This window comes from Salvelinus alpinus, chromosome 16 (genome assembly GCF_045679555.1).
Source record: "Salvelinus alpinus chromosome 16, SLU_Salpinus.1, whole genome shotgun sequence".
Taxonomy (NCBI): domain Eukaryota; kingdom Metazoa; phylum Chordata; class Actinopteri; order Salmoniformes; family Salmonidae; genus Salvelinus; species Salvelinus alpinus.
In genome coordinates this window covers 9,555,257-9,582,372 of record NC_092101.1, presented here as the reverse complement: position 1 = coordinate 9,582,372, position 27,116 = coordinate 9,555,257, and the positions used below count along the sequence as shown (strand labels likewise).

At 42.3% G+C, this 27,116-nt stretch overlaps 2 protein-coding genes and 1 pseudogene across 2 annotated transcripts in view; 1 reads left to right on the top strand and 2 right to left on the bottom strand.

Annotated features, from left to right (window-relative positions):
- Nucleotides 1–6,091: 6,091 nt before the first annotated feature.
- On the bottom strand, nt 6,092–9,307 carry LOC139541746 (MAP kinase-interacting serine/threonine-protein kinase 1-like; annotated as a pseudogene).
- A 4,338-nt stretch (nt 9,308–13,645) lies between these two features.
- LOC139540758 (MOB kinase activator 3C-like) lies at nt 13,646–20,885 on the bottom strand. The gene is made up of 4 exons (XM_071344693.1): nt 20,566–20,885; nt 17,087–17,702; nt 15,601–15,803; nt 13,646–14,542 (listed from the first exon to the last, which is right to left on the bottom strand). Exons 2-4 carry the CDS (start codon nt 17,502–17,504, stop codon nt 14,513–14,515), a joined length of 651 nt encoding a protein of 216 aa, XP_071200794.1. The 5' UTR covers nt 17,505–17,702; nt 20,566–20,885; the 3' UTR covers nt 13,646–14,512.
- A 187-nt stretch (nt 20,886–21,072) lies between these two features.
- Nucleotides 21,073–27,116, top strand: part of LOC139540757 (very long chain fatty acid elongase 1-like) — a 33,801-nt gene continuing 27,757 nt past the window's right edge. Inside the window, exon 1 of the mRNA XM_071344692.1 lies at nt 21,073–21,277. The gene's annotated coding sequence lies outside the window, so the exon portion shown is untranslated. The remainder of the gene's footprint in view (nt 21,278–27,116) is intronic.

Genomic DNA, 27,116 nt, shown 5'->3' with positions numbered 1-27,116 from the left:
AGGAGAGCGACGGAAGCTATACTGTTACACAATGTGTAGGGCCACTGAGTGTACATTCTGAACCCGGTTTGAAGTCAGTAGGTCACATGACCAAGGAGCTATTGAAATTCAAACATTTTAATAAATCATTTTAAATAGTGCGAGATGTAAATCAACAAAAAAAAGTGTGTGCAATGTGTGTCTATGCCATCGGGTTAGCTAGAACCAGTTTTGAACGTTTTATGAGTAATGGTTAAAGAGCTATTGAAATTAGAAAAATGTGATTGGTCACCATGTTGACGGTCCCTAACTGCTGTTGGTGGACGTAAGGAAAACTACAGGCGAATATCCATCGAATATCCAACCTGAATCTGGCTTTACCTCCGTTATCGCTGATTGACCTCATTTTTTATTCGCCTCACAGAAGTCAACAAAGTCTGTTTTTTTTAACATAGTTCCTCGATATTCACCACGCCTCATATTGATCACCAAGCAAAACATAATGATCTGATGATTCCATATATCTAGTGGAAACGTTACAAAAATAAAAGCTTTTTGTCCTGAGCGCACTGTGGTAAGACTGGCTAGTTGGTACAATGTTGCAAGTTCGTTAGGACAGTTCCTCCTGGACGGTGTGATGATTTGATACAATGTTGAACGTCACTAGCAATAGCTCAAGTCAAGACATAGAAAGCGAGGCAGACAGGCGGAGAAGAGATATGAATGTGATTTCATTTTCATCAGGGTATTTTCTACTGTTTTTATCTGTCGGCTTTAGGCCTATGCATTTTACTTAGCTGATGATCGAAGTTTATAGGCCAGATATGAATGTGATTTCATTTTCATCAGGGTATTTTCTACTGTTTTTATCTGTCGGCTTTAGGCCTATGCATTTTACTTAGCTGATGATCGAAGTTTATAGGCCTAATGCGGCATTGGCCTATAGACTATAGTATATCTGAGTTATATGCTCTCATGTCTTTAGCCGTATCAATGTTACCATATGGCAGAGGCTAGTGATCTCGCCAATAGTTTAATTTTTATAATTGTACTTCAGATTTTTATGATTAACCACGTGACAATGATTTTGGAGAAAAAAAAGCTATTGAAACGAAAATGTTGCACGAAATTGTGCATAACTGGAACGCAGATGAGTAAAAATTGTAGGATACGTACTATAAGCTTCCCCAAACTTGAAACTCACGAGCTGCCTGGTCATTACTATTACACGCATTGTGCACAGTTTAGGAAGTCCCGTGAAAACAATGGGCCCGCTTATTGAAATCAAATGCCCGTCCAACTTATTCGTTCTGGCGCCGGGTCTGCTCTCCAGTCTCTGCATGTAGGCTACATACCTCTCAAGGACATCATGAGTGTCTGCTCGCTCATGCATCTTCGCTGCTACCTTCTCCTTTAAGGAGCTTTAGGAGTGTGGACAGGTGAATCGCGATCACTCCATCCATGTCCTCTATCCAATGTCCTTGCTCCATTCGCAACTCACTCACCATTCACACTCTATGAGCAATTGGTGAGTGATGGGCCCGAAATAAACCAATTCAATCCGTTTTTCTAACCGTAGACCGCTATCCCTCGCTCTCTCGATCTGTCTATCTACTCATGCTGGACGTTGATCAAATTGTTATATCACGTCTGAGTTCTGCCAACGAGGGTGAGAAAAAATGACAACAACATTGAATAATTTTAAAATAAATAAATGGGTTTTATTGGGAAAACAGCATACCACACGGGGCTATTGATGTGCAACTTAAGAACATATGCATATTTAGGAACTCATACACGTGGGCTTAAACAACAACAGTGGACATCGTATTTCGCTGATAGTTTATTATTTACAATTAGTGTGTCTCGTCCCATCTAATTTGAGGTTAGGCTGCTTCGTCCCAAATGTCTCTCTATTGCGTATATTGTAGATTACTTGACCAGGGCCAATAGTCCACTACATAGGGATTAGGGGCAGAGTGAGCGGGCTTTACCATAGCCACTGACTGATCCCTAATGTGTTGCACTGTCTCTGACGGAAACCCTTTGTTGAGTCATGCCCATTTATGAATGCCTCTTAGTTGCTATAGCGATGGAGTATCCATGGCAACCAGGTGAGAGCCGGGTAATGGGTACATGCCATTTGACATTAGCCGGGTAATACATTAAGTTAATAGGGTGAGGGGAATAAGTGCTAGACTACCATCAGTGTCCCCCATTAATAAAAGGACAAGCTCTTACAGGGGTGAAAAAGTCAACTGGTAGAGATAAATCAATTCGGTAAACATAAGGAATCTTTAAAAAAGCACGAGCATTTCAGTAACTTAAGAGTATTTCACTAACCAAAGAGCATTTCAGTAACTAGGTGGATTTGAACAAATATATTGTACAGGCTGAAATGGCCATCTGACCAATTTCATTCTTAAAAACACGAAACTAATTTAATGTGACAGGCTAGCCTTCAGTCTTCACATGGTAAGTTATTTATATCTCCATGATTTCTTTGGCACATTCATTCAGATCCATTTACAGACAAGCCATCTAAATGTTTGTGCAAACAACAAAACATTTAATAAAAATGCTGATATATATCAAATAAAACTCCCTTTCCTCCAGAGAAAGGTATCTAGAATATAAAACTACACACATATTAAACACTTTAGTCACAAACGTTTAAAAACAACACATAATATTAGACAATTAAAAAAATAGACATTGTCGCATTTCCAAATCACTGATTATGACAATGTCTGTGAATACACAAAACAACAATGAATTCACATACAGTAAATGGAGCAACAGGTTAGTAGTATTACTGAAAAATATTAAAAAATAATTGAAGGAAGCAATTGCAGAATTGTCCTGATATCATTTGGAAAGGAAATGTGAGGTAATGCTTGTAGTTTTTATCAAGACTTCAAATATTAGCACCATCCGAGCGAGCCTCCCTCTTTAGTGCAAGTGAAGTGAGTTCGGAACAACTGAATGTATGCGTTCTTCTTGCAAAGCATGTAAACACTTCAATCAAACTATTATATTAACCAGATTATCCACAAGAATTGCAGTATTGTGTGCATGTAACCATACTCAGTGTCTGCATGCTTGTCATGCTAGTTAATGGTATAGATATATTTCATATGTCTCCATATTTGGGAAAGTCACAGCTAGGGTTGCAGAATTCCCCAAAGCTTCCAAAAATTCCCTGGCTTGTCAGAGATCTTGGTCGACGAATTCCAAGTTGGAGGATTCCCTTATAGTTTATTCCCTGCTGGTTCCAGAAATCATCCAACTAGATTTTCGGAGAAAAAACCCCCGGACATTTTAGGAACGTTTTGAGATTTGTGCAGCCCTACTCATAGTTTATATCAACTAATAAAACCAGTGCAAAAAACATAATTCCCAAGTGTCTGAAAAGTAATGCTCTACTTTTGCAGTATTAAGTAACTCTATAAATAATACCATATTCCTCGCAGTACAGAAAACTTTTCACAGCTTGACCAACACAACATAAATTACAACTATTTTATATTACAGGATCTTTACAGTAAGACAGCTGAGCTACATATACTGTATGAATTAAAGGCCCCATACTGATATGATCAATAATCCATTCCTTCATTCAAATAGCCGGGCAATTAAGTATAGCTAGCATAAACCAACCAGCACTAGCAGTCTTAATCATACAAATAGAATCCCTTCTTCGGGCATTCTAGTGATTCGGTTTCTGTGGACTTAACATGGGATTGCGGTCCGTGTAGTTTGAGGTTATTATCAAATGCAGGAAACCAACCTCAACCCAAACCAGTCACTGAAACCAGACTCAGCAACTGATACAAAGCTGTGACTAAGCATGTGTTAGTTTAGTAGAAGATAAAAGTTCTTCCCTTTGTGCTCCTGTGTCTCTGTTTCTAGCTGATAAGAAGACGACTGGCCATGTCGAGAGCTTGGACAATGGGGCTACCAACCAGTGAAGCTACACAGGATTCTGCTGACAATGGCAGCTATCGTCCATTCTCAGATAGTGTGCGTTGTCTCCGTCCTGGAGGGGACCCATGGCAAACACCACATAGAGAGGAAGAGACGGGGAAGGGAGACTAGCACCAGGATGGAGGGGAATTGAGGAGGAAAAAGAGGGGAACTGGGTAGAGAAAATGGGTGAATTTGAGCTGTAAGGATCTTAGAACCACACCACGATATTACAAGGATAAACAGGTGGAATGGAACTAAGAAGAAAACTCCACCTCCTAGCCTGCAGTAGCAGCCATAGAAATAGAATGAATAGAACAGGAATCCCCATTCTAGTCAATGATGGCATAATGGGTGAACTATCGGCCATTGCGAGTATACCCATCAGAGGAAAGCATGAAGTAAAAGCAGGAAGTGTACTCGTCAATATGTGTTGTGATTTGTTGATTAAACTCAATTGACAAAAAGTACATTCCATTGCATGAGCCTCATCAGTTAACATAATTTGAATGAACATTCTACATTAACCATGGAAATTATTGCATCACAATACCAGGCAGCCATTGCGAGTATACAGGGGCTTGAAAAAGTATTCACCCCCTTGGCATTTTTCCTATTTTGTTGCCTTACAACCTGGAATTAAAATAGATTTTATGGGAGTTTGTATCATTTGATTTACACAACATGCCTAACACTTTGAAGATGCAAAACATGTTTTTATCGTGAAACAAACAAGAAATAACACAAAAAACAGAAAACTTGAGCGGGCATTACTATTCACCCACCCAAAGTCAATACTTTGTAGAGCCACCTTTTGCAGCAATTACAGCTGCAAGTCTCTTGTGGTATGTTTCTATAAGCTTGGCACATCTAGCCACTGGGATTTTTGCCCATTCTTCAAGGCAAAACTCCTCCAGCTCCTTCAAGTTGGATGGGTTCTGCTGGTGTACAGCAATCGTTAAGTCATACCACAGATTCTCAATTGGATTGAGGTCTGGGTTTTGACTAGGCCATTCCAAGATTTTTTAAATGTTTCCCCTTAAACCACTTGAGTGTTGCTTTAGCAGTATGCTTAGGGTCATTGTCCTGCTGGAAGGTGAATCTCTGTCCCAGTCCCAAATCTCTGGAAGACTGAAACAGGTTTCCCTCAAGAATTTCCCTGTATTTAGCGCCATCCATCATTCTTTCAATTCTGACCAGTTTCCCAGTCCCTGACGATGAAAAACATCCCCATAGCATGATGTTGCCACCACCATGCTTCACTGTGGGGATGATGTTCTCGGGGTGATGAGAGGGGTTGGGTTTGCGCCAGACAGCGTTTTCCTTGATGGCCAAAAAGCAACATTTTAGTCTCATCTGACCAGAGTACCTTCTTCCATATGTTTGGGGAGTCTCCCACATGCCTTTTGGCGAACCCCAAATGTGTTTGCTAATGGCTTTTTTCTGTCCACTATTCCGTAAAGCCCAGCTCTGTGGAGTGTATGGCTTAAAGTAGTCCTATGGACAGATACTCCAATCTCCACTGTGGAGCTTTGCAGCTCCTTCAGGGTCATCTTTGGTCTCTTTGTTGCCTCTCTGATTAATGCCCTCCTTGCCTGGTCCGTGAGTTTTGGTGGGCGGCCCTCTCATGGCAGGTTTGTTGTGGTGCCATATTCTTTCAATTTTTAAATAATGGATTTAATGGTGCTCTGTGGGATGTTCAAAGTTTTGGATATTTTTATGTAACCCAACCATGATCTGTACTTCTCCACAACTTTTTGAGATTTGTTTTTGCCCTTATGTACTATACATTCTGTCCAATGAGAGCTGAGTGGATTACCTTTGGATGAAGTGTGGAGTTGGGAGACCTCTCTCTGGTGCATTCTTGGGGGGAATAAATAACAAGTTTAAATACAACAGTGTCAATTTCTTTTAAATGTATCCTTTCCTTCATCAATGATGTACAGTTTGGAGGAAATGGACTGGTGAAAACAAGCCCTCTTGTTTCTTATAGGTGGCTTTGACCCATTCAGCCTTCTCAGATCAGTGTAGAATAGATTATGCAGAGGGGACAAGGCAAGGAAGCCAGTTAAGACTATTGAGACCCACCCAAACAATAGATCCAGTATGTTATGGCCAAACACCCATACAGTACTCAGAGGACCAGTTAAGTTTTGGCCTTGGCACTCACCCCGAGCGCCCAGGGGTGCTGCAGGACCTGGGCAGCACTGAGGCGTGTGGCGTCCCGTACCTGTAGCCTGGAGATGAGGTCCTTGGCCTGGGCAGAGATATGGGCCCAGTCCCTCTCTGGGAACTCATACTGTCCCTCCTGGATGTTCTCAAACAGGTTATTCTGCAGGGCTTGGACACAACATAGACTTATACATGACTTTTCACCATAATAATATGACTCATTCATTATAATTAGTAGTAGTACTGTGTAAGGTGAACTGGGGATGGTGTGTGTGGGGTTGTGGGTGTATGTACACTATGTTTGTGTACCTGGCAGATGTGGCAGGTCTCTCCTCGGTCCCAGCCACAGTCAGTCCCCCAGTGGTCGGTGAAGGGGGGGCTGCCGCTCAACAGAATATAAAGTATGACCCCAGGCTCCAGAGGTCACAGGGCTTGACGTGGAACGAAGCCTCTTCTGTGAAGACCTCCACCACCTCTGGGGCCATGTACTCTGCCGAGCCACACTAACGTGGAGAACACAAATTCCACACACTGTTAGGGCATAGGTCAAAACAAATTTGATTTCAAGTGCATTTAAAATCACAACACTCTTTACAGTAAAAGTGAAACATTTGCATTCCTGTGGGCCCCAACAGAGATTATTGTGGCGCGGTAGGCTTTTTTCATGCTGCGGGCGGGAGCGGACGGTCAGATAGACAACTTTGGGAAGAAAATATTTTTTTTCTCCCGCAGATTGGGTTATTTGGAAACAGATATTTGACATAGCTGTCTGATTAATCCTTATCACGGTTGAAGTTTCCAGTGAAACTGTCTGTTGCTCCTGTTCTCCTGTTCTTCTTTAGTTTGGCTGAGTCTGAAACGCTTACTGGCTGGCTGGCCTCCACCACTGTTTAAACAAGTCAACTGTTAACTCAGGTCAACCGCTGGGGGTAGCTGCTCAACGGAAAGACTGTTTCCTTATGCTTGAATCATAACTCAGTGACAGATCCTTTAATGGACTAAGTGAGGGCGATGTACTGACTAACTATGTACTATTAGCCAATTAGATAATAAATTATTGCTTCAATCTCAGAGTGTGCATTGTGTTTACTGACTAACATGTTAGACTACTATGTGCCAATTTGAATTTCAATTAAATTGCACTGTGTGGGCAATGTGCATGCTGACTAATTATGCACTATGTGCCAATGTGATAACCCAGCAGACAGTGAGTTGGTTGTGAAGCTGGGCCCGTATTCATAATGATCTGGGAGGGAGAGCCAGAAAGTGCAAGCAGAGCCAGAGAGATCAGGCGGTAGAGAGGGAGAGAAAGAACAAGAAGGAGCACAGTTGAACGCTGACCAACAGTTGAGAAAAACCTTATGGATATTCCCAAACATACTTTTACATCCAGTGATAGTGTAGGCCTGTTTGTATTACTCATGGAAAATGATGCTACATTTCCCCTTTAACATCAAGATAAGCATAATAACTGGCAGTCTGGTACTACTCGACTCTGCTGTTATTATCTCTGAGGCAACAGGAAAGGTTTTTTATTTAACCTTTATTTAACCTTTATTTAACCTTTATTTAACTAGGGCAAGTCAGTTAAGAACAAATTCTTATTTACAATGACGGTCTACCCCGACCAAACCCTAATGACGCTGGGCCAATTGTGCGATGCCCTATGGGACTCCCAATCACGGCCAGTCGTGATACAGCCTGGAATTGAACCAGGGTCTGTAGTGACGCCTCTAGCACTGAGATGCAGTGCCTTAATCCACTTGGGAGTTTGGCCTATTTGGACACAGATTCCAGGTTAGAATTTGGTTTATATCATAAGTAATTCATCACTTCATTAGCTAGCTAACGTTGGCTAGCAAGACGTATTAGCTGACTCAACTAGCGCAAATGTCTGGTTAAGGTTGCTTTGGCTTTTCATGAAATGATTTTCATATAGCTGATAACTTTATATGGTTAGCTAGATTGTTAGCTAATAAGGTCAAACATCTGCAATAGCTAGTTAACACTATGTTTATTGCCTCCAGTCTGGCACAACCAAGTCGTGACTGCTTTCACCAGTAAGAAGTCGACCGGTGTTTGCTTGAATTACTAGGTAACTCACCCAATGAATGACCCAGATATGTCTGACACATAGCCTCCAGCAGTTAAACTGTACAAACATCTCTGCATATTTGTGAAAACAGTAAGAAGAAGTCCAACCAGTTCTGTAGAATGTGTGTTCAAGTCAGAGCATGCCATATCATTATTTTGGGAAAGCCAGCTCTATGCTCTACTCAGCTCTACTATCGGGTCTTCTCTTGTTACATTTTCTGTCTTGTTTTGCCCCTACTCACATACGGATGTACTACTCCAGTAGCTAGCTAACAACCTGAAATGTTTAACTATTTTTTCAGTTGGTAGATATGGTGAGGCAGAGCACGATGGCAGAGCTGCAAGCCTTCCAGAACTCTCTCCAGTTAACTTAAATTGCAGTCATAAATAGCTAATATCCAGCTTACCAACTTGTCAAAACATACTTGTGACTTCCCTTAACCTCCAGGCCTCCATTGTAAATAAGAATTTGTTCTTAACTGACTTGCCAAGTTAAATAAAGGTTAAATAAATTTTATTTTATTTTAAGTCCTCCGTCAGAGCCTCTGACATCCTCTGGATGTTGTGATGGGTGGACAACATGGGCTTGTTAGTTTTTAATGGCCCGGTGCCCCGTTTGAGCGTGTTTTGCACATTAGACCATTCCATTGGTCCTTAGGAAATCTCCACTCAACCGGGACATGGGGCCATGCGAAAATGACTTCCATATTTAAATACAGTTATTGACATAGCTCCTGCCCCCCCCCCCCCCCCCTCCCATGTCTATAGTTCAGTCATTAGACAAAAAGAAGAAGCCACTGCTAGTGGGGCAGCTTAGCAAAACAATTGTGCATTTTGTGATTTTATTAAATTTTAGTTCCCCCGTTTTTTTCATGAAACATTGAATTTTGCCTTACTTCTATTAGCCCATTGAAATGCATTGAATAACAGATTCATACATGGAAAACAGAGTCTCACCTTTCCATAGAGTGGTCATATTAGTGTGTAGCCCAAACTGTTCCTGACGCTTCAGACGAGTCCATTGACGCTTGTGAGGGTCATAGAGCAAAACGGAGAACACCATCTTGTTCGTGAGAGTCTCATCTTTCCATACCATTCGGACGCTACGGACAATTTTTGTGAGAAGAAAAATATTCGGGATGTCTCATGGTCTGACAAACACCGCTCCAGCTCGGCCACCTCCACCACAGCTACGGAAGGCCGCCTTTGGAGGATACAGTGGATTGAGATGCAGCCCATGCAAAAAAAGCAGATATCTCTATCTTAAACAGACAGATTTTGATAAATTATTTTATTATACTAATTTGATTTCCATGGGGGCGCGGACATCGACTCGAGGAGTTTAACCGGCGATAGCCGACACCCACATAATGGCGGTGTAACTGCGCTGGAGCTGTCAATTCATTGAATAGCTGCTCTTCTGATCATTGTCATTAAGCCACACGTCCCACTCGCATTAGAAGTTCAGGATGAGAAAGTGTAGGCTACATAGAAATGACGCTCAAATTGAAAACCATTAAACAAAATAACGAGGTTTTCTATCGGCCTAATCGAGGTGTAGATTAGGGCTGTGGCGGTCCCAAATTTGCGTCTGCCGGTGATTGTCAAGCAAATAACTGTTGGTCTCATAATTGACGTTAATTAACATAAACACATTTAGCATCACCTGGGTTCCACGCATAGCCTAAAAGCCACTGATGCAGACCTTTTGGAACATCTACATTTTAAAAAGTCTAATAAATCCATATAATATAGCCTACACTTTTACAATAAATCCATTATCTATTTTAGACAGGTCTAAAGAAGCATGACATGAAGAAGATGTAGTCTATTTCAGAAGAACAGAATAGCATTCTCTGAGTTGTCCTTGTGTTAGGTTCTGATCTGGTTATGCCAAAATGGCTGTGGACTACACTAGCTCATTAAGCAGACAAGATTTGCTTAAAGTTCCATGGCATTATTTTATAGTATGAAGAACACATTTACTTTTTGTCAGCCAACAAGATGAGTAGGCCTAACGAACAGCAAAAGCACTAGCCTATGCCAATCCACTATCGCCCATAATTCAAAAGTTGTGGGATGCGATAGATCCCAAATCAATACAACCACTACAGTAGCATCAAAAACCTTTTTGACGCAATGTGGCTGACGCAACAGATCAGAACATTTAGCTTCAAATGTTGATCAACTATTAGGCTATTTATTCACATTATAAGTGCTGCAATGCGCACATGGCAGTAGGCTATAAGCACGAATGTTCCATTAGCGGGAAAACACCATTATCAAAAGGGAAAACACCATCATCAAACGGGAAAACACCATTATCAAAAGGGAAAACACCATTATCAAAAGGGAAAACACCATCATCAAAAGGGAAAACACCATTATCAAAAGGGAAAACACCATCATCAAAAGTGACTGCTAATGCATGTAACACTTTTATTACAAAGGTGCATTTTTATGGTAAATTTGATCTTCCCCAAACTTGAAACTCACGCTCTGTTTATGTATGCCAATTAGGCTATACACCACTTGTAAAGCGGATTAATGTTTTTAATTTTAAGAAGTTATTTGGCCACTTTAGTTGTGATACAAACCTTATCAACACATGTAGATCTATGGGCTAGGCTACATGAGGTGTGTGACTATGATAAGTTAAAGGTTTTGTTTCTTGTCTTATGCTGGGGGGAAATAAACGTTGTTCACATAAGTGAACATGAGGTGTGTGACTATGATAAGTTAAAGGTTTTGTTTCTTGTCTTATGCTGGGCGTCATAAGACAAGAAATAAGCATTTACAAGTGATAAAATATAATTCACAAGTGATAGGTTAATATTGTCACCCATCAGACTATTCTTGATTTAATCCTGTCTTTACATATACTAAATAATATATGTGTGAAATTTGTTTTGATTTAGAATGGACCATTATCATGCACCTGTCTCGAAACAGGGGCAGTGGGGAAAAAATACATGTCATCTATGCACTTAAATAGCAAATGCAGGATGCTTTGCCCGTGGTTCCTTTTCATGCCAGCCAGGTAGGCTATACTCCTGTTGAAAAGATAAGCAATGTGCTTAATATTAGGAAAGTTGAGAAATAAATATAGTAGGCATAGCCTATAGAAAGCTGATGGGAACCTCCTCTTTTTAATAGAGGTCATCACTCTGTTTTCTCTCGCAATTGCATAGAAATGTTGCGCAACAGGAGTGGCAAGTCGCGCAGCGGTCTAAGGCACTGCATTGCACTACAGACCTTGGTTCATTCCCAGGCTGTGTCACAACCGGCCATGATCGGGAGTCCCATAGTGCGCCGCACAATTGGCCCTGCGTCGTCTGGTTTAAGGGAGGGTTTGGCCAGGGGGTAGGCTGTCATTGTAAATAAGAATTTGTTCTTAACTGACTTGCCTAGTTAAATAAATGAGCTCCTCATTAAGTTTTTGATTTTCAATCACATTTGCGTTGATGTCAGAGTGATTAGAGGGACAATAGAGTGCTGAGTACCAGGAAGTTAGCAAGTTTGGTAGGCTACTAATGACCATCATTAGTTTCAGAGCTTGGAGAAGCCTAATTACCGTGACTAAACGGTCACGTGGAATTTAACTGCCGTCATTACTCGTGACCCTCGGTGTGTCGGTAATACGGTCACCGCAACAGCCCTAGTGTAGATTACAGTACATCTCACATTCCAGTGTTCGAACTTGTAAACAAGGTTGCATGAGATTTCTCTTAATGCAACTCTGTGCAGCCAATGGCAATGCCTGCTTTAGGTATAATGCCAGGAGCCGCTTGTGGATTTGACAGCTTTAACGTTGTTCCACCTTTGACACCGCCAAAACAACAGCTTTGCGGGTGTCGGCTAGCTTGAATCTAGCCCTTGGTCTGAATTTTCTCCTGATATGGGCTTTGCAAAGTAGCTTTAGTAGCTATTTGTCTACATGCTCATGTAACTGGTAGGTTGTGAACCCCAGACTCCCGCTCCATAACCAAACATCTTAACCATTTCACCAAAAAATAAGTCTGTCTTTGGCCGAGGGTGGTTCAAGTCACTGGCAAGGCTACCAAATCCCTAGAACTTTTTAACTAGCCTCCGCTATACTCATCCTAGAAGTGTTATTGTTAAACATTTTGGTTTTCAGGAGATCCAGAGTGAGAAGTATAGGCCAGAAATATGACATTTAAAAAATCTAAGAAGCACAGGCAATGACTTTGTAGATTAATGGTGTGTAAAATAGTGGTACAGTCTGGAGCCTTTAAGTAAAATGCAGGCCTCGGCCCCCAGGGGCCAAATCTGTTGATCCATATATAAATATTTTTAGGCTACATAAATCTACCTCTGTGCCAAATCTGGTGTGTTTATAGTCCTTCTGAATTTTAAACCAGTGTTACCGTATATGGCTATTTAAAATGGCTGCAAATCTGAGGTGGCTCCTTATCTTAACTTTTTCAGAGTCCATAAATCTAACTCTGTGCCAAATTTGGAGCCTTTATCTTAAAACAGTCTTTTCGAATTCCAAAAGTCGGAATTGTGGTGATTCCATATCTAAATCTTTTTAGGCTAAATAAATCTACCTCTGTGCCAAATTTGGAGCATTTATCTTAGAACAGATTTCCAAAATATTGTTACCATCTGCATGCATTTTGAAAAATGGTTGCCACATTCCCCCAGGGGCCAAATATGGGGTGTATCCATATTATTATAGGGCTCCATGCCCTATAAATGTATTTAACTAGGCAAGTCAGTTAAGAACAAATTCTTATTTTCAATGACAGCCTAGGAACAGTGTCTGCTTGTTCAGGGGCAGAACGACACCTTGTCAGCTCGGGTATTGAACTTGCAAGCTTGCGGTTACTAAGCATTGGCGGTTGGTGACCGGTTACCAATGCTCTAACCACTAGGCTACCCTGCTGCCCCAATAAATAGGACGTCCTATTAGTTATATCCATGAGTCATATTAGTATTTTAATATCAAATAGCTTTCCTCAAAACGAACACACACACACACACACACACACACACACACACACACACACACACACACACACACACACACACACACACACACACACACACACACACACAGAGAGAATCGCAAAGTTGTTTAAAGTAACTGTCCAGTGAAAATTCTGTTAATATTCTGTTAACTCATTCTCAATGCTGTTGACTCATCCTATACTCTTATTTGTGGCCAAAGCATTAAAAAAAATACATTTAAAAAACACCTCAAACTTGTATCTCAAATAGACTGTTTCAAAAATGCATGCTATTTCCAAATAGAGGATGATATTATTCTCCTGAGGAGAATGAGCTGGCCAATGAGGGGTCTACTTGCGTTAAGATTGTTTTGAACGGTATACGCCCACACCACTGCAACACAGAAAAGCTGCTTTTTAACATACTTAATTACCATTTTTTGGAAGGAAAACCATTTCACTCATATTGTAATTCATTTAATAGAAATCTGGAAACACTGGACAGTTACTTTAAGGTTTTACAAAAGCAACGAGGCAGGTTTTAATTGGTCACCATCTGAATGAAAATATCCTATGTCTGATATTTAGTTTGATCACAGCTAAAACATTTCCTTAATAATAAAATGCAAATTAACGAGGCATGCAACAAAACACTAATTGTAGTGGGTGAACTTACTTGTCCTAACACTTCACACATCTCAATCAGATGAGTCTCCCAGAGTAATCCCAGTTGAACTCGTTTTGGTAGATGAAAATGAAGTCAGTATTTCACAAGTATTGCTTGCAGTTGTCACCCTGTACTTACCCAGACACCTCACAAAATGTCTGTTTTTCAAAGTCCTTAACTCTGTTGCCTCTGGCTGGGACACATTGGACACGTATTTGTCACAGAATGCTAAATACTGGAGAGGGGTCTTGTGACGTCGCCTTCTGTCCATCACAAAATGGCTCAAACACCTCGAAACCGCAAACACATTTTGGAAGTTAATGATGTCAAGAACATATGCACAAGAAAAACATACTCATGCTTAAATAAACAGAGCTAGAATAGCTATTCAAATAAAACACAAAATACTGAAATGCTGCATGTCACAGCACAACATCTAGGAAGCAGAACAGTCCTTTTTTCCTAAAACATATAGCCATATTGGCTGAAAATGTGAATAAACATTCTAATGCTTAATGGATAACACTTAAGTTCTTCAAATCCACTCAAAATCCACTCATTTGTCCTTTGGTTGGAGTGTTTGGAACGGTATTTAAGCAGTGGGTCTCTTGAAGGGCTCCGGGGAATTTTGACATGATGTACACTCCATTGTCCAAGTGGTTTAGTTACAGATCTTCTCTGTCATTGCTCTCTGGGGGTAAAGAAAAGAGAGGAGAGACAGGCAATTCATATGATATTGACAAATGACCAGTAGATGGCCCCAGGCTTAATTTATAGTAACAGACAATGCTACACACCTACTGTCACGCTGTATGAGGCAACAAATATATACAAACAGATAGGCTACAATAACGTCCTCATCTGATGAGAAGTCACTCGGGCTGTTTCCATCTTACCTCTAGTCGTCCATAAGCGGAAAAGCTAAACGCTCAGTCTATCACACCCTCTTATGTGAACAACGTTTATTTCCCCCCAGATTATGTTGTTGATATTGTCTCATTACTTTTTCACCAGAGGGGAAGTAAAGTCTGTCCTTTATAATGATGATAACAGAGGCATTTTATTGTACCTTGGAGCTCCTGCCTCCATCTGTTCAGATGTAACGAAGCTCTCTGCACTAGAGTAAACGACTTGAAAGTGACATGATTCTCAGTTATGGCTTTCTAGACTGCAATTTCACTTATGATGGTTATATAAACCAAAGCAGATTTTTTTACAAAGAGTTGAACAAGTTTATTTTATGACGCAAACTGGGGAAATAAGGGGTGCATCATTAATTCCAATGACCGTGCCAAAGGGAACATGAAAGACACACAGCTATCGTATAATTATTTTATACTGGACTGTGATTTAGTAATATGCTCTATGCCCAGAGTTGATTCTGTATAATCACCCAGTTTATGTGGTTTGCGCAGACACTCAAAACAACATGTTCTGTTGTGGTGTGAAATAACGCAGACAACACACCGCCTTCGTTTTATGGAGGAAAATGTAAGCTCCTCCCTCATTGGGCCACGGCAAAACGAGTCAGTCTGAATGATAGTAATGTGAGGGATATACGCCCTCAGAAATTCATATCCAGACACCCTTCTACCCCTGTCCTAAATATGAACTCACAGGACATACAAATGGAAACCTTCCACCCAAGCTCTATCTAAGGATACATCCCAAATGGCACCCTATTCCACATTTAGTGCACTACTTTTGACCCCTCTGCCCCTCCATTCACGCCCACGCCTCCTTTCTCACCAGGGGCTCCAGTTCAGAGTGCTCGATGAGGCTGAACTCAGAGATGAAATAATAGTAGTGTTTGTAGCAGGTATTGATGTGGGCCTCGGCGCCCATGCTGCAGATGCTGTCAAAGTGGTGGATGTAGACGTGCACAAAGACCCGGAAGAGACGGCTCAGGATCTTCTTACACACCTGCTGGAAGTTCTTAGGGAAAGGAACACCTGGGACCAAAGAGGATAGAACTGTCAGTGAGGAAGACTGCCACCCCATTAGATTCATTTTAGAGACCATCCCTGGATGCATTCATGAAAATCTATTTGTAACTATCCGAATGTCATTATGTTCCATAATTATGTTCTATTATGTTCCATAATTACATCTCACTTAGCATTAAAGCTATCACATTCGTTTCCATTTGAGATCATTCAAAACACACTGGACATCAATATCCTATACTATAGGTAGATCATACACTGTACAATTTCTCCCGGCAGCCCGCAACGCAATTACATGTTAATTTAATAGATTATTCATGCACGTAATCTCCCTCCTCAAACAGAGCTTGATAACAACCCTTTGACAATGAACAATAGACTCAGAGTACCCCATTCAATTTCTTCCAAATGCCACCCCCCAGAGTGTAAATTATACCGTGACATTGGGGGGAGCCTCACTTCGGAATTGTCTTATGGGCCTAACAGTAAAGATGTCATTTAACAGTAAAAAAAATGTATTTCATTTTAATGTGGCATGAACACAACCAGTCATGATGTTTTCATCTGATTGTCAAATAAATCACTTCAAGAAGTAGGCTAACTGCAGCTGCGCACATTTGTCTACTCCAAAATAATGCCAGCATCCAATCCGTGCACACTGTACACTTGCTATTCGATGAATGGAAAAAGACATCTGTTACAACACCATAAATGTAATGACATTTGGCGATTGTCATTGGGCCTAATATAGTGGTGTGCATTCATGGATGCCAAGGGAATCTATGGTTCCCCAAAAAACTATAAACAAATAAAAAATATTATGAAATTATATTTAATCATTTTCCTTCAATTCGCAAGTGTCTGAATCTATCTCACCGGAGAAAGCATCATACTCTTTTGGACCAGACAGCATCAGATACATGGGCTACACATACTGAGACAGAGGGGCGCTGTTTTACTCACTCGGATGCTTTCTCCAGTGAGATTGATGCTTCTTGCGGTCAACGCTGTCGGCCCGTCTTGGTCAAATTATCAATATTTAGGGACCCCCCCCCCCCAAGTTTGACTTTTGTTGCATTTAGAGGAGCTCATGTCTCATTCATAGGAGCTTAGCTCACACTGGTCCCCCATATTTCACACTCTGCCCCCCTCATTGTGTAATTAACCTATCTAATTAACCTTTCTTTGAACCTTTCTAGATCCATTAAAGATACTGTCAGAGAGCGTGGGCATGAAGCCACATCGCAGGTGCGTTCACTATCCTAGTTTGGAACCACTGCCTTACACACCTACTCTCGTGGGGAAAATGTTCTCGTTGTTGATGTTCGTCTCTATCCAGTCCATCAGAAGGTTCATGTATTTCAAGGCGGGCAGCTTGGTGGGCTTCTTGTAGTCGTCTCCGTCCTGCCACCGGTACTCGTAGCGCAGGCCCCCCGACATGATGGGGCAGGTGCGCTCAGTGCAGAACTCGCTGACCGTGCCGTAGATCAGGTTGATCCGGTTGAAGAAGTCCACCACGTGCACAGCGATCCAGTCGTTGATGTTCTCTCCTTCGGGAAGCTGGACCACTTTCCTCAGGTCCAGGCCTGACTTCAGAGAGGCCTGGGCCTTCTTGTACAGCTCAAAGCGCTGTGTCCCAGGCTCAAAGCGCTTCCGAGGCCTAAACGTTTTGTCTTTGCTGAAGACTTGTCCGAGACAGAGCGCCATTGTCTTAATGGTGGACTCTATGGTGTGGCCTAATGGTTAGTGTGTGTGTTGGGGGTGGGGTGGGGGGGTTTCCTGAGCATGGATTGGACAGGTTTCACTAACATACGTTTGTTTAGGTTGCAGGTCTCTGAGGAGTTGTTCTATTCGGAGGGCAGTGACCTCTACATTGGGGATGATTGAGAATGGAGGGACCCCTCTCTGAGACAAAGAGGAAACAAAATAGGTCATGAGAGGTTAGAGATGCTCAGCTCGTTCACAATGCTATCATGCCTGCAAACAAAGTGTTCAACAGACCAGAATCAGGCAGCATGATAGAAATCAGGAAATGAAAGCAGCAAAGTAGAAAAAATACTGTAAGGTGGTTTATGAAAGGAATATCTTGAAGGACTTGATGAGCAAAGCATGTAGTGATTGTGAAACTGCTCGGAATAGAAAATACGACCCCAAATATGAGGTGAGAAGAATCCATTTGCGGAATTCATTTCTGGTGACCACTATTTTCTGGCGGCCACTATGCGTTGAATGTCACAAGACTAACAACCATAGTGTCCTTGAAATAGGTCCAGTGTGATCTAATACCGAAATCAGATCAGAGGGGAGAGCCAAAGGTAATTGTGTAAATGAAGAGCATGCTGCACTTCGCTAAGACGAAGCGTCGTGAAAGGGTTCTTCACGTCGTCTGTACATGAGACATTTTGAACTTTCCACCTAAAGCCACCACCCACACGCTCAACATTAACTATGCAGAACACTACTTCTCACTGGTCATACAACTCCATTGAAGACAATCCACTTGAGTAGCGCAGCTACACTGCCTCAAGTTCAATTGTAGCACCATGAGTTGTCTAACACCTTCGCCATTGACCTGATACAATATTGACGGAGATCTACTCTCCTGTAGGGATGGACAATAGCACAGTAGATAATTACTGTAATATCGTCATACATCCAGTCATTATTAGCTGTTAACCATCTGGCAGATAATGGGGAGATCATTTTGCAGTGTCCTGGACTGATTAAGGATCAAACAGCCTGAATGGGTTTGACATTTTCCTTTCAGACGGCGAATGTTGCAGAGGGACAAAATCTATTAGACTAAATTGCTTTTTTTTTATCATAAGGGTTAATAACAAATGATTGTCAGTATCAGAATATCAGTATGAAAAAGGGGGATGGAGGGGTAGGGGGGGAGTCGTTTAGAGCGATGAGTCATCACAACAACTCGAATATCAATCAAGTCAAGCGCACCAGAGAGAAGAGAATAACTCATGGTGGATCAGATCTTACTGAGAACTCCCCAGCAAAATAGTTCAGTACAGGGCAGCAAGAAGAGTTTCTTTACTTTACTGAGTTTCCATGAGTTTCGTGTGGAGTGCTCTGAAAAGTCAAGGCAAACTTTACAGCTGTCAATAAGTCATGCAGGTATTCGTTCCAAATATTATACGCTGAATAAATTAGAAACACTATGATGTTCTAAAATGCTTCTGAAGCTTCTTTTAAAATAGCTTCTTCTTTCATTCTAAATGACACCGTCTCGTGCCTTTATGACGATATGTGACTGGATCCACATTTGTGTCCCACGTTCCATTTCACACAGCTGCTCTCAACAGTTCCTGGCTTTGTTATGGTGCAACTTGTGTGGTTAAAGTGGGAAATATTTCTCTTTCTATATAAAAGTCAAGCTTATTCAGGTGCTCTGAGTCTGAAATCTACAGAGTCATGCAGAACGAGTCCAAGTAGAAATGTTGCATTACACTTGGTTTAGTGTCGTTTTACTGTCGTTTTGCTATTACGCCTCGATTAGACCAATAGCGTCATTGCGTTTTGGTACACCAGAAGTACATTCATTTCCAATGGAAAGCTCAGTTTGCCTTGCAGTATTGTGTTGCAGAGGCAGTTGCAGGGCGTTCTGTGTTCTGTGTGGTGCATATATTGGATTTATACAAGATATGCATCAAATTGTATGCATCGACTTGACAGAACTAGTAAGCAAAAGGTGAATGTTGAACTTCTGTTGCATTCATATCCACTAAAATGTTTGGTTACGTAATGAAAAAAGTTTGACTGCAGAACTTATTACGCAGTGTTGATGCAATGACGTCGTCAGTCTGATCGAGGCGTTAGACGTTAGCAGAACTTTGACAAAGCGCTTCCTCTTTCACTCCTCGTGGCCTGTATTTATAAAGCGTCTCAGAGTAGGAGTGCTGACCTAGGATCAGGTCCCCCCTCTCCATACAACCTTTTTCATTATGAGCCTAAAGGCAGAACTGATTCTAGATCAGCATTCCGACTCTGAGACGTGTAGGAATGAGGGGCCCTGGACTGTTCGGGAGGAGAATGTCATCCATCTTCTTGACAACTTCCTCCACATATGCATGGTGTTTGTACACAGTATGTGTGGCGTGAACAGGATCCTCCTCTTCCTCAGTACTTTACATCTATTAGCTCTACTGGTGAATTTCTATTGGAGATAATACAGGCATTCAACATTGGGAAAGCACTGAGTTTGTAGTCCCTTTGAGAATGACCAGAACATTATGTGCTGGTCCACAACTGGATAGTTGGCTGATTTGGTGATGGCTACTACACTCCATTAGTTATGGTATCTAACTTTCAGATGCACAGATGTGAATAACAGTCATGGACCGTAAACCTCAGAGTACTACAGTATTGAACAGTCGCAGTGCACAGAGAATACATTTATATACAGGCCAAGGGATTGGGCTACATTCGCTTTGTTGACTTCACTGCTTCCCAGTCTCCACATGCCTCTCCAATTACAGACTGGTGCATGTCTGATCACGTACGGGGGATGTCGGACCAGACCCACTGTGCACACTGCATACTTTACTGAGTTTTCCATGGAATTTCCTTCGGACAGTGGAGAATAACTGCAGCTCTTTCTAGATCCTACACACATGTGTGGGAGAGAAAAGAGTTGCTAATGCAATGGACCAAGAGCAGTTGGATCCAGTTATATGCATCAAAGTGAAAGAGTGAGAGAGATACAAGGAGATCAACAGAGACATAAAAAAAAAGGGGAGAAGTTTCCCCACAGTACCTGGCTGGGCTCCCAATGTGGACGACTTGGAATGTGGACAACGATCCAGGCAGATCTGTCCCTCTCCGGTTCCTACGGATACTCCCTCCTTCCCAGCCACCAACAGACCTCGAGGCTCCAACTTCACTGAGCAGCCAGCGAGACAGCAGTGCAGACAAAAAAAAAGTACAAGTCAAAAAGTTGTTTGGCTTCTCTTCCTGTGAGTCATGTCACATCCTGACTTTGTCTGAGAGGCCCCTGCTGTCTGTGTGTGTCTATCCTTGTGTGTGTGTGTGTGTGTGTCTATCTATGTGTGTGTGTGTGTGTGTGCATGGAAGACCTATAAATCGACAGAGGAGGTTCCCTCTCTGCCACTCCTCATTCTCTCTCTCTGTCTCTACATATCCTGTAGGAAGGCAGCCCGCCCCCCTTAGCCAACGAGGCCCAGCCCTCATGTGGGAGTTTGGGGGAAAACAAACCCTCTTATTATCCCACAGAGCCAGAGCAGGGGGAGCGGACACACACTGCGCATAAGTGCTGCGGGCCTCTTGGCATGCAGTCTAGTCTCTCGCTCTCTCTTTGCCATTTCTCAAAAACACATCATTTCACTGTCATTGCCGAGACATAACCAAATCCATCAATTTTGGCCCGCGGAAATGTATCGTGTGGTGCCACACGTACACAAGCAAGTGTCACAAATCTACAAAGGAGACGAATGAAAGAGAAACCAGCCGTGAGTAATCAATTTCAGCATGTTTCGCAGAAATGTTCTTGTTCACCAGCTCCCTTCCACAGTAAAACGGTAAGGCTTGTTTGTTCCCTAATGGTCTAATGAGGCTGTGGACGCCATCCAGAGGAAGAGTTCTCTGTAGTTTAAAGTTACCTGGTCAGACACTGGCTGCATTCAGTGGACCCTCCTGCAGTGCCGTGATGAAGCAGTGGGCTCCAGGCCTGCAGCATGAGAGAAAGGGAGGGACCGGCAGAGAGAGAGAGCAGGCCTTTCTCTCTGAAGTGCATGTCATGTAGGGAAGACTTACCCGGTGACACGCTTGGTATGTTACTGGGAATAAACGGTCCAATTGTGATTGGCCGTAACATGTTACGTACTGTGTTTTACATGACGATTATAACGGATTTGCAACCTATTAAGCAAAAATAGACCTCCACTCAATCAATTTTTTTTTGAATATTGATCATCAAAGTGCATTTTTCAAAATCATTAATTCTGTATCGCACAGCTGCAGTGAAGAGGTTTTCATGTAATTACGGGTAAAACTCTCCATGCAGGGACCCACAACATCCACTGGGTGTCAGCATCTCCATATCTCTTGGTCTTGAGGGCTCAGAAACGAGAAAAGTTTCTCATGGAATCCAGAGCTTAAACAGAAGCTGCGGTCAAAAAGTAATTGCCAATAATCAATGATGAAATGAGTGTTAGATTTACAAAAATGCCTTGCAATGCTATGACAAGCCTTTCCCTTTCACACGAAGTTAAAGCTCTGACGAAGGCCGCGAGGCCGATACGTAAAGCTTATTGACGATCAGTAACGCTATCAAGAGCAGTGTTTCGGGTTTCTTCTTTCTTTTGTCCCCTTTCACACTAAGTGAAATAAAAAAAGAGAAAGATTAGAAATGTACCACACAAATTACTGCAAAGTAATCTGTTAAATGACACCACTGCTGAATAGGACAGTATAAACTAATTAGAGATAATAAAACAGATTATAACAGAACTCAGTCAAATAAGTTTAACCAAGAATGTATCGTAAATTACTAATAAAATAAGCCTGTGTGTGTACAGTACTGTGGCTCCCATCTTAAAGCTATCTAATACCAATCATAAATGGCTACAATTACACTATTGACAGTCTGGAACCATTATTAGTCTCAGCATCCTCGGGGCTTCCGAGTGGCACAGCGGTCTAAGGCACTGCATCTCAGTACTAGAGGTTCGATTCCAGGCTGTATAACAACCGGCTGTGATTGGGAGTCCCATAGGGCGACACACAATTGGCCCAGCGTCATCCAGGTTAGGGTTTGGCCGGGGTAGGCCGTCATTGTAAGTAAGAATTCGTTCTTAACTGACTTGCCTAGTTAAATAAATGTAAGAAATGCTCTGAACGGTCTAGTGCTGGTGAGAACCGACTCCACCTTTTCCTTTGACCACCCACCCTTTCCTGCTCCATCAAATGGATCAAAAACGCAGGGAGGAGGGAGGGACAAGCATTTCACTTGAAACATGACACACTTAACGGTTCCCTCTTCAAGCTTCTCACGCTCTCAACCACTTTGTTCCAGGTGGGTAATACTTTTATTTGACAGATTATTAGATACTTGCTGTTTTGTATTCCACTTGAATTTTGAATCAAAAGTATTTCTAGTATAACTATTGTAAAACAGGTAACCTATAGGTATGTGGCTGCAGGTGATCTAAAGTATGCTGTTGGCTAGGCTGTCACAATGTGACAACAGTTGCCTATTATACTTGCATGCATACATATGATTAGTCATGGTAGGGGATTTCAAAACCACTTGACTTGATAAACTTGTACAAGTCTGAAGTAACACGTTTTTTTTATGTACATGCTATGTGAATATGCTATTCCTAATTCCTACAAATTACAGTCAGATTTGTAATCAAGATCATGCGCGTGCCACTACCGTTACTACATGAACAAGAAGTGTGTGGGCCATCAATTGTGCAATCACAATGCCATTGTGTCATTTTTACATCTGGCCAGTGGCGACCATTTTTTTGGGGGATGGGAGTTGCCCGTTTTGCATGTTATTTTGGCATTACCACGTGTCACATATCAGTTTGCAAACAATGTAAAAAAAATTACAAAAATAAAATTGAGTTAATAAAGCTGCTCCAAAATGTAGGTGTTTCAGCCTAGCTCAGTGCTTCTGTGGTGGTGGGCAGCCAGCAGAAAATATGGAGCGTAGGGGTTGGTAACGTACTCTAGTTGTGCCGTGATTGGCTCAGTGTTCTGTCACTCTTGGGGACGCAACGTCACCTCCAAATCTAAGGGTACAACTCAAAAATTCCCCTTGGGTGCTGCCATAGAGTTACATTAGAAGTGCCCAACCAAGAAGGCTCAAGGTCATTGGCCACAGATAAAATGACGTCAAATCACGTTATATCTACAGTAGCTTTGATTGGTCAACATCATACTTTCAAAATCTTAGCTAGCAAGCTAGCAGACATCATCATGAATCAAGTCAACAATCTACTGGCAAATCCTTTTTAATCCTTGTCATATGAAGAGAAATAATGAAGAGAAATAATGAAGAGAAATTATAGTTAAAACTTATCGGTGCTCATCGGCCATTGGACATAAACATTACACAACAAGTTGGAAATCTCAAATCGCAAATGAGTGGTTTGGAAGGAATCAGTGGCTAACTGCAAGCGTTGCAAAGCAATCACTAGCCTGCTATTCAGTGGAGTGGGTGTGTGGTCCAAGTCTGGGTTTAAGGGTCTCTTTTCGAAGCTTAAAATGATAAACATTCAACATTGGCCATGCTTTCAATCCAGCATGACTTCTGCCGCGCTCAAACAACTGGAAACTAAGGACTGGGAAATCTGACTTCAGTTCAAGACAACTGGGAACTCGGAAAAAACGAGCTCCGACTGGGAAAATACATTTTGAAAGGTCATCCAACTCTGTATTGCAAGTCAGGAACTCAAGCCACTTTCTAAAGCTCCGACCTGAAGATCACTGACGTCATCATGATTCTACCTTTTTTCCAGAGTTCCGAGTTGTCTTGAAAGCACCATAAATTGCAAGAGCTTTCATTGTCTGCTTATATCCCCCCTTTATTTATCCTACGGTTCTGACTTGGTGTGCAGGGAGAATACTGTAAGAACAGCCCATGTTCCTAATTCTGTCGCTGTACATTTCAAAAGTGCTGAACTATTACATCCGTCCTAGCTCACTCATTAATGTCTTAATCAAAACTCGGATTGCCTCTTATCCGCTCGTTGTCTCCTTGTGCCATAGTTTGTACATCTCAATTCTCAGTATAAATCACATTTGTTTAAGCAAGTCACCCATATCAGTTATGTTTTTTTAAAAGGCAGTTAATGAGTCTGAATGAACTGATCACTGCCAGAAAAGGCTCCGCTGACAGACAGGTGTAGCAGTGGTAAGGTGTTGGGACTGCTGTTGGGACAGCTTTATGTAGGCCTTAACAGTTTGGGGCACTGTTTGTCACCATATTGTGTAGTGTAGTGGCTTTGCTGGCATGCATAAAAAAATATATAATTGTTTGCCCCACCAATTGTTTGCCCCACCATGCTAAAATAGCCACTGAATCTGGCCTACTCTGTGCTAGTAGTTGATCCCCCAAACCACATTTAAAAAATATATATTTTGTTTCATTACAGAGACAATTGGTTGTCACATTGTGCCGAGCCATCACTTGTAATTGACTGCAATGCATTTTTCCACTGTGCCATAAATCAATGTTTGAGTGATGCTGTTCACAACAACAAAAATATGGATTTATTGGACAGTGGAACATTTGTCCCAACATTTTGGGCAGAGACATTAGATAAAAAAATTAAAAAAAGTTTACTCAAACCTTACCTGGGCCCGATTGAGTGGGCTCGCGAGCCGGATTGAGTGGACTCACAGCCGAATCTGGCCCACAGGCCGTATGTATCATGTTTCAGGGAAGACCCAGATGCAGACAGTCGAAGTAACAAAAGTTTATTACTAGAACAGGGGGCAGGCAAAATGACAGGTCAAGTGCAGGCAGAGGTCAGTAATCCAGATCAGAGTCCAAAAGGCACAGAACGGCAGGCAGCCTCAGGGTCAGGGCAGGCAGAATGGTCAAAACCGGGAAAACAGGAACTATAGAAAAGACAGGAGCAAGGAGAAAAACGATGGTAGGCTTGATGAACAAAACAAACTGACAATAGACAAAGAGAGAACACAGGTATAAATACACAGGGGATAATGAGGGGAGATGGGAGACACCAGATGAGGGGTGGAGACAAGCACAAAGACAGGTGAAACAGATCAGGGTGTGACAGAACCCCCCCCCCCCCTCCACACCCCTCTAAGGGCGCCACCTCAAATCAAATCAAATCAAATCAAATCAAATTTATTAGTCACATACACATGGTTAGCAGATGTTAATGCGAGTGTAGCGAAATGCTTGTGCTTCTAGTTCCGACAATGCAGTAATAACAACAAGTAATCTAACCTAACAATTCCGCAACTACTACCTTATACACGCAAGTGTAAAGGGATAAAGAATATGTACATAAAGATATATGAATGAGTGATGGTACAGACGGCATAGGCAAGGTGCAGTAGATGGTATAGAGTACGGTATATACCTATGAGATGAGTACTGTAGGGTATGTAAACATAAAGTGGCATAGTTTAAAGTGGCTAGTGGTCCATGTATTACATAAGATGGCAAGATGCAGTAGATGATATAGAGTACAGTATATACATATACATAAGAGATGTGTAATGTAGGGTATGTAAACATTATATTAGGTGGCATTGTTTAAAGTGGCTGGTGGTACATTTTTACATAATTTCCATCAATTCCCATTTTTAAGGTGGCTGGAGCTGAGTCAGTTTGTTGGCAGCGGCCGCTAAATGTTAGTGGTGGCTGTTTAACAGTCTGATGGCCTTGAGATAGAAGCTGTTTTTCAGTCTCTCGGTCCCTGCTTGGATGCACCTGTACTGACCTTGCCTTCTGGATGATAGCGGGGTGAACAGGTAGTGGCTTGGGTGGTTGTTGTCCTTGATGATCTTTATGGCCTTCCTGTGACATCGGGTGGTGTAGGTGTCCTGGAGGGCAGGTAGTTTGCCCCGGGTGATGCGTTCTGCCGACCTCACTACCCTCTGGAGAGCCTTACGGTTGTGTGCGGAGCAGTTGCCGTACCAGGCGGTGATACAGCCCGACAGGATGCTCTCGATTGTGCATCTGTAGAAGTTTGTGAGTGCTTTTGGTGACAAGCCGAATTTCTTCAGCCTCCTGAGGTTGAAGAGGCGCTGCTGCGCCTTCTTCACAACGCTGTCTGTGTGGGTGGACCAATTCAGTTTGTCCGTGATGTGTACACCGAGGAACTTAAAACTTTCCACCTTCTCCACTACTGACCCGTCGATGTGGATAGGGGGGAGCTCCCTCTGCTGTTTCCTGAAGTCCACAATCATCTCCTTTGTTTTGTTGACGTTGAGTGTGAGGTTATTTTCCTGACACCACACTCCGAGGGCCCTCACCTCCTCCCTGTAGGCCGTCTCGTCGTTGTTGGTAATCAAGCCTACCACTGTAGTGTCGTCCGCAAACTTGATGATTGAGTTGGAGGCGTGCATGGCCACGCAGTCGTGGGTGAACAGGGAGTACAGGAGAGGGCTCAGAACGCACCCTTGTGGGGCCCCAGTGTTGAGGATCAGCGGGGTGGAGATGTTGTTACCTACCCTCACCACCTGGGGGCGGCCCGTCAGGAAGTCCAGGACCCAGTTGCACAGGGCGGGGTCGAGGCCCAGGGTCTCGAGCTTGATGACGAGTTTGGAGGGTACTATGGTGTTAAATGCTGAGCTGTA